This window comes from Fusarium subglutinans (genome assembly GCF_013396075.1).
Source record: "Fusarium subglutinans strain NRRL 66333 chromosome Unknown NRRL66333_c0000177, whole genome shotgun sequence".
Classification (NCBI taxonomy): domain Eukaryota; kingdom Fungi; phylum Ascomycota; class Sordariomycetes; order Hypocreales; family Nectriaceae; genus Fusarium; species Fusarium subglutinans.
In genome coordinates this window covers 28,225-42,882 of record NW_023502240.1, presented here as the reverse complement: position 1 = coordinate 42,882, position 14,658 = coordinate 28,225, and the positions used below count along the sequence as shown (strand labels likewise).

Genomic DNA, 14,658 nt, shown 5'->3' with positions numbered 1-14,658 from the left:
TTCTACTAACCTATGCAGTGACATGACGCACCACTACGCTGACGATACTCGCAGTTTTTTTTTTTTTTTTTTTTTTTTTTTTTTTTGAAAGAGTGCGGAATGCATTCGACGTCCTTTCTTCGGTTTATAGCTGTTGAAAAACTCGTTGTTTTTTGGACAACACTTTTTCTCACTGCTTTTCTGCTATATGCAGGGCTGTGGAGAGGATTGAACATGGTGATGGGGATGAGAGTGAGATCTAGTGGAGGTGAAGGTGTCGTAGGAGGGCCAGCATCGTCGCTAGAGGTCGAGGAGGTTGCAGGATCGGGACACTACCGATGGAGTTCAGCCCAAGACACCAGAGTGGAATACAACATTTGACTTTAGATAGATATACCTGATCCATTTTGTTATTTAGATAGACATCTTCAGTTTTCTTGTCCTCAAAGTAAATTAGATCTTAGATGCAGATCCATGCAATTCTTTAATTAATCGCCGTGGAACTATTGACAGTGGCGTCGTCTTAGCCTCAGACTATTGCCTCTAGCTCAGGACATCAACGTTCTTAAGTCTGGATCTCCCCTGATACAACCCCATTCCTTTCCTTTCCTCACTTCTTTATTCTCCGCGGCCATTAAAATGCCTTCAACAAAGTCCATCGCCGTCGTCGCGACCCTCGCAGCAAGCGTCACCGCATCCAACTGCAAACCAACCCCAAAACCCACCACCACCACCTCAGCTCCCACTACAACATCATCATGCCCCGCCTACACGCTCATCTCAGAACCAGCCGAAGACATAAACTGCAACGTACGCGGCGATCCCAAAGAGGGCCAAAGCCAGGTTTTGGAAAGTTTGTACCTGGATGATTGCGCGCAGAAATGTAAAGAGTTTGATCTGTTCAACTGTGAGCTTATTAGCTTTGTGGAGCCGGCTTCGGCAGAGGAGCAGGGAAGTTGTACGCTTTATCCGGATACTGAGATTGTGAAGAGGCCGAGGGGGGGAGAGGTTGTTTATTATGACTCGAGATGTTTTGCGTGTTATACTAGGGGTGGTAGGGGTGGAAGGGGAGGGGGGAAGTTGAGGGGGAGGATTAGGAGGAGTTAGATGTGATCTTTGGGCTGGTGACGGTGTTTTGGAGGTTGCGCTTTTTGACCGTGGTTGGTCGGGCTACTGGCTTTTCGGGCGGTTCTTTTTTATATTGCCAGCTTACGGCCACATCTCCTATAAAATGGCTGAATCTCATTCTAATATAGGTAGTATTTATATATGTCCAATGTGTTATAAATCTTATCAGATAAGCACATCAAGATCTTGGCATTGTCTAAAAACAGTAAGCGACCGATCGGCTGTGAACCTTGATGGATCCTCCACAGCAAAAGAATTGGTCCAATAGAACTGGCGACATTATTAACGTCAACTTTGATCCGCTGCACATTTTGCATTTTCTCAAACTATCTTTGGTAACTGCAGCGAGGTCGATTCAAGAAAACAAGTACGTTTCAGCCACGGTGACTGATGGAGACCTTGGCTAATCGGTGACTATAGTGCTTGACTACCTTTGGGGCGATACGAGTAAAGAGGAGAGGAGGTTGATACGAAAACTTGGTGAGTTACTCCATCCTTTGGACGAGAATGTCAACTAAAATTGAGCAGATTTCTTTATTCTTGTAAGGGAGCTCTTGTTTATTGAGATGGAATACTGATCGATGAAGACCTTCTGTTGCTTTAGCTTCTTTTTCAACCATCTTGGTATGCTTTCTCATTACAGTATCCATGGCGCTCTTCTGACGTTGGAGTCACAGATAGACAAGCCTTTGCGAATGCATATGTGAGTCCACCAAAAAAACTCGTGCAATGACTTGTACTGACTGTATGATAGGTAGCCGGCCTCAAAGAAGCCCTCAACCTGAGTGGCAACCAATACAATGTTCTCCTCTCCATGGCCTCAGCAGGGTAGGAATTTGCCCAAATATCCAGTTCATAATCAACTGACAGATCGGTTAGAATGCTGGTTGGCCAAATACCTAGCAGTATAATCATCCATAAGATCCGTCCCCGAATATGGATGTCTTCCATGGTCGTCGTATGGGCAGGCCTCACCATGGCCAGTGCAGCTTGCAAGACATATGCTCAGCTCTGCGCCGTTCGCTTCCTGATGGGCCTGGCTGAAGCAAGCACATATGCTGGCTCAATTTATATCATGGGCTCTTGGTAGTAAGTCTAATACCTCCCCATTTCACTAGCAAAGCTCACGATCTGACAGCAAGTCCAACGAAATCGCCAAACGAACTGCCATGTTCACAGTTGCAGGTCAAGTTGGTAAGATGTTTGCCGGAGCTATGATGGCTGCCATCCATGAGTCAATGGAAGGCCATGCCGGACTAGAAGGCTGGCAGTGGGTGTTCTTGATAGACGGCATCATCACTTTACCTGTTGCTGTCTTTGGCTTCTTCTTCTTTCCGGATGTACCTGAGTACACTGATGCTTCATATCTGAGCGATAAGGAACGACAACTTGCGCTTGATCGACTGCCGCCTAAGAAAGAAGACGGTCATGACATACAGGCGTGGAGTCTTGTGAAGAGAGTGATGGGGCATCCTTTACTGTGAGTAATATTTGCTTCCCTATCTAGCTTTGGTGCTAATGAGGTGGACAGTTATGTCTGCTGCATCTTCTCAGTCCTCGGATCAGCACTCCAGTCTTATGTCGTACAGGGACTTATGCTTCTGTACCTCAAGTTTCGCAAGGACATTGATGGCTTCACACAGTCTGAAGTCAACACGCTCCCCATCCCTACTCACGCCGTCGGTATTGTCGCCGAACTTTCTGTCTCATTCTTCATGGATCGGTATAACAGGAGAATGTCACTTGGCTTTCTGCTCTGCTTAATCCAGATAATTTGCAGTATCGTGCTACTAATTCCTGGAACGTCAGTTGCAGGGAACCTCACAGCGCTGTACCTCTCCGCCTCAGCGTACGGCATCAATCCATTATTGTATGGCTGGTCAAGCAACATCCTGGCCCGTACAGCAGATGATGCCGCTCGCAGTGTTACTCTGGCTTCAATGGCGGCAAGTGATGGATTACTTTGGACATTCTGGGGCATCGTCATGTTCCCTGCTGATCATGCTCCATACTGGCGAAATGGTTATATAGGCATGCTTTGTGTCAGTGCTGCCATGGTAGGCTGGCTATTTGTCGTTCGCTGGGTAAGTCTTTCGCTTTCACTATGATACATGGTCTGATGATATCTAGCTCGATCGTTATACTGCGGAAAAGTATCCTGCTGGTGATCATTCAAGTGCCTCATCTCTGGTGGCGACAGAGGTGAATTACTCTACAATGAATCAAGGGACTGCAGATGGGAAGGTTGTGCAGCAAACTTATGTCAAAGGACGGGGGCTTAGACACCTGTGCTAGAGCTATGTTAGCGGCCTTGTTGCCAGTGATCTTACATGCATATGCCTTATGCAATCTGTTAACAATAAACCTAGCACGGCTTAGTTTAATACAGTTAGACTCAACCGTCACACTGCGGTGCAGAATTTGCCAACAAGTGGCCGACACCAAGGGATCATGCTTAAGAAGCTGCAAATAGAGTTACTAAGATACACAATGACCTGTTATTATCTTTGGGCGACAACACGGAAATAGATAAGGAGGATGATGGTGTACAAAGTGAATTAGCATCCGCAGCTTGCCGAAAGCGCATGTCTGAGGCGAGGGATAAGAGGAGGAAAACAGACGTCACGCTCCCTTCGCCTAAAAGAACAGACAATTATGCAACTAAACAGATCAGGAAGAGGAAAAGGGACAATATCGAATCAGCTGGGGTTACAGAGCCGACGAAGAAGAAAAGGAGACAGAGCCAGGTCGTAGGTAGCTTGGACCTGAAGTTGACAGCGATTCCGTCTTGAGGGTGCATTCCGAGCCTAATACCTAACGCTTACCGCAATGTTCGATTCCAAAGCTCTGGTAACATGTGCTATCTAGTGCAATACAATAGCGCGCCTCTTTTATGCAGAAATGGGCAGATAAGTTGAGGTTGAGCTTAGAGTGGCTGGCTGGTCTCTCGAATATGCAAGCTAGTTTCAGTTGCTCCACCAATAGATATTGGCCAGCTACAGAAGCTACTATAGTTATCGCTTAAAACTTCCAAGTTTAATATAGTATAAGCTCTCTAGAAACCTCTATATTGAGACATCTTGAGTTAATGGCTGGCTGAATAACTTAGGCTATCTTCCAAAATGGCTGTTAACTATGGTATGCTAGCATCAATAGCTTAGACTTATTTTAAAAGATGGATCTATAGCGTTTGCCTAGTCTATTTTTGCAGTTGCGTTAATAAAATCTAAGTTTAATGTGGCAGAATGAGCTCTCTGTAGCTTTAAGAATTCAGCATCTAGATTTCATTAGCTTAATGTAGCTTCGCAATACTAAAGAGCGGTGAATTAAAGCGACATTTCTACTTTACCGATCTACTCATAAGGGAAAGATGCCTTTTGAAATTTATAAAAGAAATCATAATTCCTGCTCTTATTGAAGAACATTATTTTCCAAACTTCTTAACTTCTCAACTACTTACCTCTCAATCTTCTTAAAATGCAAATCACATCTGCCCTCCTCGCTTGTACTCTGTACGCCCCATTCGCTATCGCGGCGGCATTGCCTGCAAAAATAGGAAACCCGATATATTTCTACAGCGTTGGTCCCAAGAGTCGTGGCTGCGCGATGGAAATGCCAAAAGGATGTCCTCCTGGCGTCGGGTATGTTCTTGTCAAGTCGCCCCAGTGCGACACGAAGATTGGATGTTGTTTAGTTGGCTGCGTCATTCCTTCATAATTTTGCATTACAAGGTAAGTTACTTCCTTTTTGGATTTAGCTTGATTTCTAACAGGATTACTTAAGGCTGCATAATGGCCTCTGCAATATGCTATGGAAACAGGTAGAACTGCAGGGGATAGGATGTATGTGTTTTGGTAGATATATAAAAACTGTTTAAGTTAACTAGTTAACAATATTTATTAATTACTGGCTTAAGATATACTTAAATAGTAACTAACTTCTATCTCTAAGCTATTAATAATACTTAAGGTGCGTTTAGTAACTGCTTTAAGCTGTATTAGATTATATTTCTCCTTTACTCTAATTAAGGTAATGCTAACTAAAACTAACCGATGGGTTTTGAGATTATTATACTGTAAGCTCACATGTCCAGTTAGTGACAAGCTGTTAAACTGACTTGTAATTGTTAATTAACTGTCTAGCTAGCTGCTGTGGTATTCCTTTTTGCATTTGCACTGCCTTAGACCTATTTAGAATAGATTTAGTTGTATTGTTATTTATTATCTGTATTCGCAGCCTAAAGCCTAACCTTATAGGCGGCAATCATCCCCATAGACAACAGTGTGTATCCGCCATGCGGCAACATGCTCCTCCCCAGATCAAATCTCTGCCTCCACGTCCCAGGCGAATCGAACCTCCGAATCAGGAGCTCGAGGGTCGAGAAGCCTAATGTTTCCCACTTTCGGATCAGCGGTATCGCCATGCATCTTCTGAGCCGTAGCATGACCTGGACTGTCGCCAGTTTCGCCTTTGCCATTCTCGTATTCATTCGCTGGTTCTCCAGTCTCAACCTCAATGTCAGAGAGGTTCTTCAATGCGTTCTTAGGAGTACCATCAGTCTGATCGGTGGATTGTAGATCAGAAAATCCACCAGAGATACGGCCAGGTTCTTTATAGAGATCATAGAATAGGAGACCAAGCTCTTCGTAGACATCCGCTGGTCACAAGCACTCTCGTTCCAGGTAACTTTGCTCTATCAGGCATCGTACAGCTAGATTTCTGTGGGATCAAGTCATTCTCAGTGCATCATGAGTAGTGAGGGGGAAGGGTTTTCTCTGTAAATCTCTAATTATGTCGTTATGCTCAAAAAATGCAGAGTAAGAGTAAGGTTAAGTGTAGTAATGCTTGATCATAAATTACTACCAAAATATCATAAATAAAGAAGAAATGTCTTGACTTTACAGCTTGTGTTATAGTACCTATATTTTGCTATGGTTTGTCTAGCCTGCGGGTCATGACACTGGCAGTCATTGAGATCGCACGCAGTGAACAAGAATGGGAAACAGAAAAATTTGAACGGTCTCCTAGAGCTCCTATTAGACCCTACTAGCACTCCTCTGTTCCTTTTCGCCAACGGAAGTCTTGCCAGTGCCAGTGGCCGAGGTCACAACAGAGTCAGCTTCCCTTGTTCTCCCATAGCCACCAAAGTCTCAACACCTCTCCATCTTGATCTTTCTTCATCCCCGCACCAACACACGCGATATTCAGACTTCACTTGTATAATACAACAAAGATCATCGCAAAAATGTTGGAGGAGCTCACTCCATGGGAGCCGCAAACTCGCATATCGAACTGCATCGAGATTGACGACCTTTGTGTCTCATTCGAGCGTACCACCCGCGTCCCCGACAATGGATCCCTCAACTGCCTTCCTCCTTCGCTGGGAGAGTTTCCTTTGTTCAAGACTGACGACGTTGGCGATAAACTTCCTGTGAGCATGGCCGAGAAAGGCGGGGTCTTCATCCCCATGTATCGTGAGTACAGAGAGTCATTACCTTACTACCGCTCGTCTAACTGTCAACGAAGAGCACGAAGGCATGTGTATCAGTTTTGAGTCTGAGAAGCGATATGCGATCAAGATCTTCGCTGGAAACGTCAACGTCATCTCCGGTGAACCTCGGATCCCGGATGCTGCGTTGGTTCATCGACGTCCGGGGCTCTCCTCACAAAAGAAATTCATTCAAGACTACGTCGTCACCCCTCCTCAGCCGCGGATCGATGGCGTGGTTACCAAGACTCAAGAGGTTCGGCAGTTTGTCGCCATGCCTGTTGGAAGTGGCCACTCTGTCGAGGCACAAATGACTGACGAAAGACACACCGCATGTCTTCAGTTCGAGGTCACTCGACTTGATAGTCACGAAGATGAGGAGCGAGCCATCAACATCATTGTCAGGGCACTGACCGGCAAGCCCTTTGCGATGAAGATCTCTAACCATGCCTTTATCAAGGATATCTCACAGAAGCTTCATGATCTCGAAGGTTTTCCTGTTGATAAGCAGCGACTGATCTTTAGAGGGGAAATGCTTGAGGGTAAGTAGAGAAACATACCATCTCGTTATGTATTGTCTAATAAAGATTGCGCTGCTAACACACTCGATAGGTTGTCTCCTCCTTAGCGACTATGGTATCGAAGAGGTTTGTCACCATGCATGTCCAGACTTTACCAAATCGTTCACTGACATATACAACCGGAGCAGGGCTCAACTCTATACCTCGCACTCAGGCTTTCTTGTGTTCATCAACTTCGCGGGGTTAAATGTTCGTGTCCTCCTCCTAAGTGCACTGCGCTCAAGCCCGGGACTGGAGAGGCTTTTGGCCTTGGTGGTGCTATCCGCCAAAACATTGTCGACATCCCCAAGGGACTATTTCAAGAGTCAATCGCGATCTCTTTTAATGTTCAAATCATCAACAGCGCCATTTTCACTGCCATCACTGGTCGCGATCTGCCTTCCACTCCTGTCCTAGCATAGCATTTGGTACGGCATTGACTTCCAGCAGGGACGTAATGGAGTCTTACATATATCGTGTGAGAAATATCTTGGGAAATGGGATTTATTGCTGTTGCCACGCCTGTGTCGGATTGATGCAGATGCCCTTGGTCATGACAACGGACGTGCGACAGTAAGACCAGACGGAAATCAGACCTGGACCAAGATACTGCGCTTCTATTATATCAAATGCACCGGCCGCGTGGCCTAATGGCTAAGGCGCTAGATTTCGGTCTCCCTCTTCTGAACTCTCTAGAGATTCCAGGTTCGACTCCTGGCGTGGTCGACATACAGTCCTCGGATCTTTCCTTTTGCAAATTTTTGCAACGGAGGTGGGGCGTTGGAGAACAGATCAAGCCACCTTCTCCAACGTTTCACATTTTATTCACGAGTAACAATTGAAGTTGCCTTTCTTTCATTCCGGTTGTCTTTATTATAACTACTTTAATAATCTAGTACCGCGTTTAAATACTGTTAACAACGGGCGTAGCAGTCTTGTCGTCTCCGATTGAAGGCATAAGCTCATTCTCAATACTGCTCGGCTTCTCAGGGACAGTCTTCTTGCGCAGACCGAAACATGTCGTCAGAGGTGTAAAAACGCCAAGGTTGCCGTATCGCTCCATGTACGTCATGGAGCAGAAGCAGACAATGACAACGAGCCAATAGACGTTGTACGAAACAACAGATCCGATAGTCGCAGAGTTTTGCCAGCCAAGAATGGCGTTGAAAATACCCCAGCCACCGCCACCGTTGAGCTCGGCGTTGCAGCAGTTGACGTGCCATACACTCTTGTGGATATCGTATGAGCCAGGGCCGGAGCCAACTTCGGCGGCATCACCACCGATGATGTTGTTCCAGGCGTGAATTTCGAAGGCCCAGACGGCTTTGCTGAAGAGACCAGCGGCAACGAGGTACAAGAAACCTGTGGAGATGATGAGAAATATCTGGAGGGATGTAGTGTTTCCTCCTCTGGTCAAAACGGTCAGCAGAAGCTCAGAAAACAGAGTCATGTCCATACCTGTAAATGATGTACCCAACGACGCAACCAGCAGCAAGACCGCAAATAACAGCCAGAGGAAACGACGAAGCTGGGAGTCCCAAACTGACACCTCCGATATACACGACAGCCTCAAGGCCTTCTCTCAGAACGGTGATAAAAGGCAAAATGAACATGACGTGCTTTTCCGACCAGAGCTTGAAGCGACTCATGAGACCAGAAGTAGCAATCGCATCTTTCTTATCAAGAGCCTGCATGAGCTTGACACGCCACTTCTCCTGAAGTTTATTAACTCTCAAGAGCGCAGCGCCCATAATAGAGATAATGATTGCTGCGATAAGACTGAAGCTTCCCTCCCAGATATCTTCAGTTTTGCTAAAGACGTCTTTGCCAAGGGAGTAGAATGCTCCGATCATGCCGGCGCCGATGCAGATACAAATGGCGAGGCCGAGGCCTACTCCAATCCATACCTGCGATCATTTGTTAGAATTGAGGGAGGGTCGATTTGGAGATGGGGGAGTACCTGTTTGAGAAGGCGTTTGTAGGTTTCTCTATCGCCCTCGCCGCCGACGCTCTGCTTCAAGAATGCGAGAAGGACGGAGACGATGATGCTTGTTTCGAGACATTCTCGGAAGCAGATGAAGAAAACTATTCGGATGAGAGTTAGAAAGTTGGTTCATGAATAAACACAAATTTTGGCGTAGTCGTTACATACTGGGAACAGCAAAGACGTTGACTGTCATGATGATATCAGCTCGTTGGCCAGACCAGGCAATCGGGTACAATTTTCACAGTAAAGAGAAGAGTGACTCATGAGATCTTGGGCACGAGGGGATATGCAATGGAACGAAACAATATATTGATTGATGCGCCCAACTCGCTTTCACAAGACAGTGGATCCCCTCGAATTGACTTTGATCCCCTCCCACGCTACGACGCCCCTAGCGTGCAGCCTCAGTGCCGACTTTACCGAGTTCAAAGTCATCTGCCTGTAAAAAGGATGGATAAGATAACTTTTGACACTGCGCTAATCACTTTGTCCTTCACAGCTGAGTGCCGACTTTCCGAGATTTTGTGTATCTGACGCCATCTGATTTGACAAGATCGATAAGATAAATTAATCGCGCTCCCGATTATCCGATAGTTATCAATCTAGACGTGTTGCTATGGGCTGATCCTCGTATCTTGTGCGTGCCGGTTATCCAGAGTCTGGTGCCAAAAAGTAAGGTTACTTGACTCAATTGCTAGAGCTGGTATTTGGGCTGGCTGAGGAATTGCCGCATTCTTTATCTGATCGCTTCCCTGCATGACACTCAATGTAACCAGCCCGTCGCCAATTGATCCAATTTATCTTTCTTCATCGTCTTCAAGACGAGTGCATGCAGTAACAAGATTGATGAACTAGCGACTGTCGCGATGTTTCCATCACTCATCGTCTCATCGCTGGCCATCCTTTTTGCTGTACCAACGGTCAGTGCAAAGGATGTGCATTTCGACTGGAATATTACGTGGACGACTGCAAATCCCGATGGGTTACAAGCGCGTCCTGTAATCGGCATCAATAACCAATGGCCTCTCCCAGTCATCAACGTCACAAAAGGCGATAGAATCATCGCAAAGGTGACGAATCAATTGGGGAACCAGTCTACATCCATCCACTGGCATGGAATGTATCAGAATGGAACGAATTTCATGGATGGACCTGCTATGGTGACACAATGCAATATCCCTACCGGCGCTTCTATCACATACAACTTTACGGTGAGTCTGATTCATGAGTAGTGAAAGAAACAAGTCTGATTCTTGACAGGCCGATCAAGTTGGCACTTACTGGTATCACTCTCACACAAGATCTCAATACCCCGATGGTCTACGCCAAGCCCTCATCATCCAAGATCCCAAGAATCCATATGAGGGCGAGTATCACGAAGAGCGCGTCATCACACTCTCAGATTGGTATCACGACGAAATGCCTATTCTCATGAAACAGTTCATCTCCTACAAGAACCCCACCGGCGCAGAACCCGTTCCTAACTCAGCACTCATGAATGACACGCAGAACATGACTCTCCCAGTCGAACCTGGCAAAACTTATCTTCTTCGCTTGGTTAACGTCGGTGCTTTTGCGTCTCAGTACTTCTGGATTGAGGGGCATACCATGAAGATCGTTGAAGTCGATGGCGTCTGGACGAAGCCTGCTGAGACGGACATGATTTACATTGCTAGTGCTCAACGGTATGCTGTTTTGGTTACGATGAAGAATGAGACCGGGGCGAATTACCCAATGATGGCCAGTATGGATACGGTAAGCTGATCCTTCTGAGTGGTGTATTGTTGACCAAGCTGATCATCTGAATTGATAGACTCTGTTTGATACCATTCCTGATGGTCTGAACTGGAACGTCACAGGCTGGATTGAGTACGATTCCGACAAGAAGCTTTCCCCAGCTGCTGTCTTGAACGACTTTGAGCCGTACGATGACTTCAAGCTCGTTCCCACAGACGGCGAGAAGTTGTTAGAAAAGGCCGATCACACTATCAGCTTGGATCTCACGATGAATAACCTTGGCGACGGCGCAAACTAGTAAGCAGCCCTGCATACCTCTAACCAAGGCCAGCTCATTGATACTGACCACTTCTAGCGCCTTCTTCAACGACATCTCCTACGTGTCCCCCAAGGTCCCAACATTATACACCGTCCTCTCCGCAGGCGAAAACGCAACTAACCCAACCGTTTATGGAACCGACACACATTCCTTCGTCCTCAAGCACGGCGAGATTGTGGAAATCGTTCTCAACAACGACGACTCTGGACGACATCCCTTCCATCTTCACGGTCAAAACTTCCAGGTCGTTCACCGTAGTGAAGAAAATGCCGGCCATTACAACGCATCGTGGACGAATATCACTTACCCATCTGTCCCGATGCGAAGAGATACGCTGCTAGTGTATCCACAGGGAAACTTTGTCATTCGCTTCCCAGCTACTAACCCAGGTACGTTAACATCAGACAATACGTAGTAAGATAGATCTAACTGTGCAAGGTGTCTGGCTGTTCCACTGCCATATCGAGTGGCATATGGATACTGGTTTGATGGCAACGATGATCTCGTCACCGCTTGAGATGCAGAAGACTTTGACGATTCCAGAGGATTTCAAGAAGATTTGTGCGGATCAAGGGATTTCGACTGTTGGTAATGCTGCTGGTAACACTGAGGACTATCTGGACTTGACCGGGCAGAATTTGATGGTGCCTCCTCTGCCAGCTGGGTTCACTACGAAAGGTTATGTCGCTATGGTGTTTAGCTGCGTGGCGGGCGTCCTCGGTCTAGCCTCTATTACTCTGTAAGCAACCCTAATTTTATGACAGAGAGATATGCTGACAACTTCACACAGGTATGGCTCTGCACCTATTGCAGCCAAGTAAAAGAGTATTGTATGTATATGATATAGAAAACCAATTGAATAATATTAGAGACTTGATGAACATCATATCTGTTTGGCAAGATCGTAAGATGCTATATGCTTGAACCGCGTACCTCACTTGAATCTTGCTGGATGACGAGCCGACCAATTCGAGACAGTAGTATCATTGAAACACTAGATATGATGCAATCAAGCACAACGCACACAATAATGAGAAGATTTTAAAGTTAAAATGTCAATATAAAGCTAATACAAAAGAAATAATTGTTACCAAGCTAATAACCCTATTTAAAACCCATTACATCTCAACCTCTTCCCCATCGTAACCATCCAAATGTCAAAACGGTAATCAGCGTTCCATAAAACCGTCTGATGGCCCATGCCGGAGCCAACAAGGGATCATGTCTTGGAATAGGCGACTCGCTAGTTGGTTCCGGCTCCTGGCTTCACATAGCTCGAACAATCTCAACAGCCTTGTTGATCTCGGTCAAGTCAATCTTGGTGGCAACCTTGTTGTCCAAGCAAATATCTTGGTAATCATCCACGATCTGATCGTACTTCTGAATCTTCTGCCATCGCAGAGTAGACTCGTTAAAGAGGTCCTGGAGATCCTTCTTCTTGGTCACGAGGTCTTTCTCACGATCGTTGAACTTGCCGAAGTAAGTCTCTGCCTTGTCGTTTGCAGCCGTGAGCTTGTTGTTGAGGGAGGCCTCTGTCTCTTTCGCAGCCTTGAGTTCGGCCTTTGTAGCCTTGTGAGCGAGTTCCTCCTTGTCAAACTTGTGGTTTGCATCAGTGAGCTTGCCCTTGGTCTCCTTGAGAGATGCCTCTGATAGACGAAGCTCCTTCTGGAGATGGCCATTGGCATCGAGCGAATCGTTCAGCTTGCGCTTGAGGCTAGTGAGTTCACCTCGAAGAGTAACGTTCTGCGCCTTCTGGCCAGTAAGCTCATTCTCAAGCTTGATTCTCTTTCCATCAAGCGCCTCAATCTTGCCCTTGAGGCCAAGGATGTCGGTATTGAGGGCCTTCTTCTCGGCCTGGGCCAGGGAGAGCTTTCCACTGAGAGTAATCACCAGTTCGTGTTCGTGGTTGAGTTCCACTTGGAGCTTCCTGATAGTCTTGTGGTCGATCACGTCATCCTTCTTTAGATGCTCAATAAAATCGCTGAGCGCCTTGAACTTCTTCTGGTACTCGGCGCTAGCGAGGTCCAGCTCCTTCTCTAGCTCCTTGATCCTCTCGTCAGCTGTCTTGCGCTCATACGAAAGTGAGTTGATCTGCTCCTCAAGGTTCTGCTTGTCTTTCTTCAGGGTCTCGACGTAGGTGCTCTGCTTGTGAAACTCTTCGTGAAGAGCAGTGAATTTCTGGCCACAGTTAGTGATAGAGTACTTATATGGAATAGAGGGGCTCGTACGTTTTGGGCTTGGATGGTGAGGTAGCCAGCTTGCTCGATGAAAGCAGCTCCGTGAGTCAAGGTCTCAAAGAGAGTCTTGGGGAAGGGCATGGGGTCAAGAACACGAGGAAGCGTGGCTTGAGGCTGGGGGAGACGGAAGTCGGTCTTTTGCTGAGTGGGAGGGATCAAGTCATCCGAGTCGAAATGGCTATTCGTCATCATTAGCATTATCCACCATGACTCGATGGTCACAACTTACTGGGACTGAGCCTCAATCTTGGCGAAAAGGTTCAGAGTTCCAATGTTGACCTGCTCGCCACCATCCTTCACCTCAACAGCAAGCTCCTGAGTGGTAGTGTCCCATGAACAGGTGAAGTCGAAGACATTGTTGAAAGCGAACTTGGAGACCTTGTTGTCATAACTGATGAACTTCAACGGGGTTCCCTTGAAAGCAGTGGTCTTTGCCTTCCCTGACTCATCCTTCGTCCACTGCCACGAAGAAATAACAGGCTTGCCATCTGTGCAATCCTCAGGGAGGACAAAGATAGCTTGCTCATTCACAGCCTTGTCGCCGAAGGTGATGCTTCCAGCCCAGATAGCGAGAGCAGCATTGGGATCAACCTCGCCCACAGGCTGCCAGACCCGGTTGAGAGTGAAGGTCTTGGTACCATCTCTGCCAGACATGGTGACCTTGATCTTGCTGTAGTTCTGCTCAGTGGTAATGTCATAGTTATAGAAGGTACCAGGGAGTTTGAATGAGACATCGGTGGTGTTGGGAAGCTGCTTCACGTTCTTGATGATGCGGGTCTGGTAGAACTTGTCTTTTTCAGCGTGATGATCATCCACTGACCATTGTGTGAATAGATAGGCTGGCTCATTGGCGCGAACGGCACCCTTAGGGAGGACGATGGTGATGGTCTCGTCATCGGCGTACTTTTCCCAGTTGAGCTTTCCTTGGTAGATGAACATGATGGGCGATAGAGCGAAGTATGAGATGAAAAGAGAGGATATGGAATCAAAGAGAAGAGATGGATGAGGTTGCTAGTGAAGAGAAGAGGCAAATGTTGATGATGAACCAAATCTGTAGGAAATCGGCGCAGCTTTATAGACTTTGTCTATTGCTGCATGAGTCTGGCTACACGACGAACTAGTAGGTATCCCATCAGCTCCGGCTGCAGAAATTATTGATGGTGACTAGCCCGAATACTCACCACAACCCCTACACGCCTCCGCGTAGCATTCCGCATGGCGCT

The 14,658-nt window shown here is 46.6% G+C and overlaps 6 protein-coding genes across 6 annotated transcripts; 4 read left to right on the top strand and 2 right to left on the bottom strand.

Moving 5' to 3' along the window:
• Positions 1 to 618: 618 nt before the first annotated feature.
• FSUBG_10308 (transmembrane transporter Liz1p) lies at positions 619 to 3,865 on the top strand (the record flags this gene model as incomplete). The annotated part of the gene is made up of 11 exons (XM_036674873.1): positions 619 to 937; positions 1,528 to 1,587; positions 1,636 to 1,649; positions 1,751 to 1,810; positions 1,862 to 1,935; positions 1,987 to 2,196; positions 2,246 to 2,587; positions 2,639 to 2,830; positions 2,888 to 3,191; positions 3,238 to 3,309; positions 3,782 to 3,865. The coding sequence occupies 11 exons, from the start codon at positions 619 to 621 to the stop codon at positions 3,863 to 3,865; spliced, it is 1,731 nt and encodes a 576-aa protein (XP_036534200.1).
• Positions 3,866 to 5,411: 1,546 nt separating this feature from the next.
• Positions 5,412 to 5,684, top strand: FSUBG_10307 (uncharacterized protein; the record flags this gene model as incomplete). The annotated part of the gene is made up of 1 exon (XM_036674872.1): positions 5,412 to 5,684. The coding sequence occupies one exon, from the start codon at positions 5,412 to 5,414 to the stop codon at positions 5,682 to 5,684; it is 273 nt and encodes a 90-aa protein (XP_036534199.1).
• A 668-nt stretch (positions 5,685 to 6,352) lies between these two features.
• FSUBG_10306 (uncharacterized protein) lies at positions 6,353 to 7,577 on the top strand (the record flags this gene model as incomplete). Its single annotated transcript, XM_036674871.1, has 4 exons — positions 6,353 to 6,581; positions 6,634 to 7,137; positions 7,208 to 7,242; positions 7,305 to 7,577. The coding sequence occupies 4 exons, from the start codon at positions 6,353 to 6,355 to the stop codon at positions 7,575 to 7,577; spliced, it is 1,041 nt and encodes a 346-aa protein (XP_036534198.1).
• Positions 7,578 to 8,059: 482 nt separating this feature from the next.
• FSUBG_10305 (high-affinity iron transporter) lies at positions 8,060 to 9,335 on the bottom strand (the record flags this gene model as incomplete). The annotated part of the gene is made up of 4 exons (XM_036674870.1): positions 8,060 to 8,564; positions 8,614 to 9,062; positions 9,116 to 9,240; positions 9,308 to 9,335. 4 exons carry the CDS (start codon positions 9,333 to 9,335, stop codon positions 8,060 to 8,062), a joined length of 1,107 nt encoding a protein of 368 aa, XP_036534197.1.
• A 673-nt stretch (positions 9,336 to 10,008) lies between these two features.
• FSUBG_10304 (iron transport multicopper oxidase FET3) lies at positions 10,009 to 12,019 on the top strand (the record flags this gene model as incomplete). Its single annotated transcript, XM_036674869.1, has 6 exons — positions 10,009 to 10,353; positions 10,403 to 10,897; positions 10,956 to 11,176; positions 11,235 to 11,587; positions 11,637 to 11,937; positions 11,989 to 12,019. 6 exons carry the CDS (start codon positions 10,009 to 10,011, stop codon positions 12,017 to 12,019), a joined length of 1,746 nt encoding a protein of 581 aa, XP_036534196.1.
• Positions 12,020 to 12,464: 445 nt separating this feature from the next.
• On the bottom strand, positions 12,465 to 14,374 carry FSUBG_10303 (uncharacterized protein; the record flags this gene model as incomplete). The annotated part of the gene is made up of 3 exons (XM_036674868.1): positions 12,465 to 13,376; positions 13,427 to 13,613; positions 13,665 to 14,374. The coding sequence occupies 3 exons, from the start codon at positions 14,372 to 14,374 to the stop codon at positions 12,465 to 12,467; spliced, it is 1,809 nt and encodes a 602-aa protein (XP_036534195.1).
• Between the last annotated feature and the right edge of the window lie 284 nt (positions 14,375 to 14,658).